General features: G+C 41.3%; 2 protein-coding genes across 2 annotated transcripts; both read left to right on the top strand.

Moving 5' to 3' along the window:
• The first annotated feature begins 460 nt into the window (after positions 1-460).
• LOC133302338 (uncharacterized) lies at positions 461-976 on the top strand. Its single transcript, XM_061502101.1, has one exon. The coding sequence runs from the start codon at positions 461-463 to the stop codon at positions 974-976; it is 516 nt and encodes a 171-aa protein (XP_061358085.1).
• A 189-nt stretch (positions 977-1,165) lies between these two features.
• Positions 1,166-2,272, top strand: LOC133302337 (uncharacterized). Its single transcript, XM_061502100.1, has one exon. It carries the CDS (start codon positions 1,166-1,168, stop codon positions 2,270-2,272), a length of 1,107 nt encoding a protein of 368 aa, XP_061358084.1.
• The last annotated feature ends 2,368 nt before the right edge of the window (positions 2,273-4,640 follow it).

Genomic DNA, 4,640 nt, shown 5'->3' with positions numbered 1-4,640 from the left:
TAAAAACATGGTTGACACTCGAAGCAAATCCCTAAATGGCTCCAAAGGAAAGCGGAAGGAGATCCCTGCTTCCCAAGCAATATCAGCTTCATCGGTGGCACCAATTCCCATCCATCTGGATGACCCACCGACACCCCAACATCTTTTGGACCTTATCACACAACAAAACAAGAAAATCGCCCAGCAGAATTGAGATTTAGCTCGATTGAAGAAAGCTCAAAAGAATAAAGAACAAAACCAAGAAAAGGGAAAAGAAAAAGATAAAGACCCTGAGAAGGAAAAAAATCCCGAAAATTCTGATGAAAGTGAACAACCTCATGAACACTCGACTGGTAACCCTGGACCTTCGGGTCACAAAATCAAGAAAGGTGAAGAAATAAAAGATACTCACGAGAATGAGAATTCTCATGGAAATTCAAGGTCATTCTCTCGAATTGTTCACCCATTCGTTCCCTGCATAATGAACATCCCAATTCCTCGGGATGTCAAGATTACAACAGAAAAATATAACGGCAAAGGGGACCCCCAAGAACATCTGGAACAATTCCAGACAAACATGATGGCACAAGACGTGGCAGATCCAATAGCATGTCGACTGTTTCCAACAACCATGAAGGAGACAACACTTAGATGGTACTCAGCGTTACCATCTAATTCGGTACAAAGTTGGGAGGACTTGACCAACCAATTCCTCGTACGATTTGCAACCAGCAAGGCCCAATACAAATCTACACACGCGCTAAAAACTGTACGTCAAGGATCAAATGAAACTTTGCACGATTATCTGAACAGATTCTTTAATGAAGCACTCTTGGTCAGAGACCTGGATCCACAAGCCTCACTACATATCATCACAGAAGGATTACTTGATGACCCTTTCTCTATGTTGCTAGCCAAACAGCGACCACGCACCATAGAAGAACTTAGCGCACGATCAGAAAAATTCATCAACCTTGAAGATTATAAGCGTTCATGAGAAATTTCTAACACCAGGGCCGACACAGATAACTTTGAAAAAGATGTCCAGAAGAATTTTCAACGAAAATTCTGTGAAAAGATAAAATGGGGAAGATACGACAATTACACCCCTTCAAATACGTCCCAAAGACGGATTTTGAAAGAAGTATTCCAAACAGGGTATGTACGGGTTAACAAGCCTCCCCCAATGCCAAAAGGAGTTCAGCGCGATGAGACCAAGTTTTGTGAGTTTCACAACGACAAAGGACATACAACTGAAAAATGTTTCGCGCTCAAAAATACTATTGAGGCACTCATAAGAGAGGGAAAACTCCAGGAATTCGTCTCCAGCTACAGGGAATACAAGACGCAAAGAAGACGCGATAGAAGCCCAGATCGCGACCCGAACCCTAATGAACAAAGGGCACATCCCAGGAGAAACTATAACCCAGCTCGTAACAAAGATCGAAGAAATGACAGAGAGGCTTCAACTGACAGACGTCAAGGGACTCCACCGCGAAACAGACAGCAAATCGCGCAACAACAACGCGATGGACTACCAAATAACGCGGCAGGAGTTTTAGCCACTATCGCCGGAGGATCAGCGGGAGGAGGTGCGACTAAATCTCAACGCAAAAAACATTTAAAATCAGTAATGACAGTGCACGATCATGCTCGCCCTTCCACTTCTCGCGATCAAAGACAGGCCATAAGTTTTGACGATGATGACTATGGCGACATCCTCCCAGACCATGATGACCCACTGGTAATCTCAGCTTGCATGGCTAATCTCCAGGTAAAACGTATTATGATTGATAATGGTAGTTCAGCTGATATTATTTTCTGGGATGCTTTTCGTGCAATGCACATCCCAGAGGAACATCTACTTCATGGATGTTCGGACTTAATTGGCTTCGCTGGGAAATGCGTACAACCCAAAGGCACCATTGAGATGTGGGTAACCTTTGGAATCATGCCTCTGGCTCGAACTATCAAAGTACGATTTTATGTGGTTGAGTACGCGTCTGCATATAACATCATTCTAGGAAGACCAACCATTGTCGCGCTAAAGGCAATCATCACTATGCCCCACCTTCTAATGAAATTTCGTGACAAATCTAGCCCGGTAGTTGCTATTAGGGGCGACCAAAAAACAGCGCGTAGCTGTTATAATACCAGCTTACGAGCTAAAATTCCAATACAGCCAGATGACAAAGTTAAAGCGTCAGTCAATATGACTGGTCTTGATATGTGCGAAGATCTACGCGATACACGTCCTCAACCAGATGGGGAATGTAAGAACCCGCACCGTTAATTAAGGTATTTAATTAATTAATTATGCAAAATTAAGAAATGATTCCATAATTGACCGAGGCTTTAATAATTATAGATGACAAAGTCGCTAAAGCGTCAGTCAATATGACTGGTCTTGATATGTGCGAAGATCTGCGCGATAAAAGTGCGTCCTCAACCAGATGGGGAATGTAAGAACCCGCACCGTTAATTAAGGTATTTATTTAATTAATTATGCAAAATTAGGAAATTTCCATAATTGACCCTAATAATTATTATGAATTTAATAATTATAGTATGTGAGTAATAATGCTGAAAGTCGCTTTTCGGAAGAAAAGTAATATTAGGCTTTAGTATATTGCTAATAAAATTATTGTCGGTGTTGAGGTGTTTCATGTCTGAAAGTCTTTTCGGAAGAAAAAAGTGTAGATACCGAAGTCGGTATAAATGCGTACCGAAAAATGTATCCCAGAAAATTATAATAAGTGCATGTTAATTACTAGAATAATATGTAGAACTTGTAAAACGAGTTTCAAATCCAAATAATGAGAACTGGTGCTAGAAAACTGCCGCGGTAAATTATAATAAGGGCTTGGAAAAGCGCGTACCGGAAAGGTGCTCAGAAAATTACGAAAAAAATATGATAATTCTTAGAAAAATGTCTAGTTTCAGAATCCAAAATTTGGGATTAAAATGCTAAGCGTAGCAATTAAAGTTAATACTGTGTGTTTAATTGTTAAACCACTATTTAAGCCTTAGTGGGCACTAAACCCTAGAAAACAGTTTCTCTACGTGAGTGTGTGAGGGTGGCTGATCAGCTTGGCTGCTCCTTGGGGTTTCTTCTCCATTTTGGGTCCAAGACACTTCCTTTCTTGATTTTCTTCACCTCCAAACACTTGAGCCTTGTGTGAGTGGCCTTGTGAGTGTGTAGAGAGCTGGTGTTCTGAATTGGGAGGTTGTTGGGAGTCAGCTTTAAGGGCTGAGTGGGAGAGTTGAGTTGTGGGAACCTTGGAGTTGGCTTGTTAAGCTTCAAGGTGTGTTCTTTGTGGAGAAATGACCAACCTTCAACTTACATTTTCGTGTGCAGAGAGACACAGAACCTTGGAGTGACCTTTTGAGCTCCAAGAGCACCTCTTGTTGGCTGATTGAGCTTTGGTAAGCCTTGTCACCTTTGGTCTTTAGTCTTTGAACTTAAAAATGAAAGCTTGATGCATGTTAAGGCTTAAAGATGATAACTTGTTGTTGGGTAATGTTGAACACACCTAGAAATGCATGTTTAGGTGCTTTAAATCGTTAAAAACCCAACCTTGGAAGGATATCTTCACGAAATGCATTTTCTACATTCTGTCGTGAAATATCCGGATATGTGCCCGATGAATATCCGGATATGTGATATCCGAATATGGGTTTTGAGTATCCGGATAATAGATATCCGGATATGGGATTCTGGATATCCGGATATGTCCAGTGAGATATCCGGATATTTCATATCCGGATATGGTCCCGAGGAATATCCGAATATTCTGGGATTTCGAAGAACAGTAGCTGTGCTGTGAGGACAGTAGGCTATTGGGGGTTTGGGGACCCTAGATTGATGAAGTTGAACTTCTGTTTTAATTAAACTAAGTCAGAATCAAGTGATTAAGGACTTATGGTTTGGTATGGAGCCTTAAGACGTAAAACGTAAGGAAAGGCGTTGTCTTTAAGTTATATGCTTGTGTTGCATTATTATTAATATAGTATTGGTCCATAACAGATTGTGAATCTGCTGTGTTTGGACTTTGAGCTGTGGACTCTTGGCTTTTGGAGTTAGCTTGCAAGGTAAGCTTTCATGTCCTCGGTTTAGCCATGTTGTGGTTCCACCATGTCCCATGGGGGTATGGTTTATGCATGTTGTGTACATGCTTTTGGATATTTGATATGTTGATTGAACTTTACATGTAATGGCTTTTAATATGCATGTGTTGTTTCATCTTGACGGGAAGCCTGAGTATGTAGCGCCATACAAGACGGTGTATCGGGGTGAATGCAAGTGGTACTTGCACGGTGTGTAGGTGATAGACGTATACCTGCACTGTCTCTGGCCAGTAGATTAGTATTGACACACATGGCATGATTATCTGCTGCATTGCATTGTTTTAGAAATGATAAATGATAAACGGTTTTTGAACTTATATTGCACATGTAAGTGAGCTTGGGGTGGAAGATCCTTGAGGACTCACTGACTTACTGAGATTTCTAGATTAGAGATCTTACCCCACGTTTGGGGAATGCTTATTTCAGGATCAGGTAGTATGGGTACTGATGCCTCAGGCGGCAGGAGGCCGGAGCTTAGCTGATTATGTTGCTTCTGCTTATTTGTTAGCATGACTGGATATTGATGCTAATTA

This window comes from Gastrolobium bilobum, unplaced genomic scaffold, assembly GCF_033153095.1.
Source record: "Gastrolobium bilobum isolate Gb01-03AN ecotype WA unplaced genomic scaffold, APGP_CSIRO_Gbil_v1 utg199594, whole genome shotgun sequence".
In the NCBI taxonomy this organism is placed as follows: domain Eukaryota; kingdom Viridiplantae; phylum Streptophyta; class Magnoliopsida; order Fabales; family Fabaceae; genus Gastrolobium; species Gastrolobium bilobum.
The sequence above is the reverse complement of the archived record's forward strand: the minus strand, read 5'-3'. Positions and strand labels throughout refer to the sequence as shown.

Bases quoted from the DNA above. Each gene is read 5' to 3' on its own strand.
- LOC133302337 (XM_061502100.1), top strand. From the start codon at position 1,166: ATGCCAAAAGGAGTTCAGCGCGATGAGACCAAGTTTTGTGAGTTTCAC.
- LOC133302338 (XM_061502101.1), top strand. From the start codon at position 461: ATGAACATCCCAATTCCTCGGGATGTCAAGATTACAACAGAAAAATAT.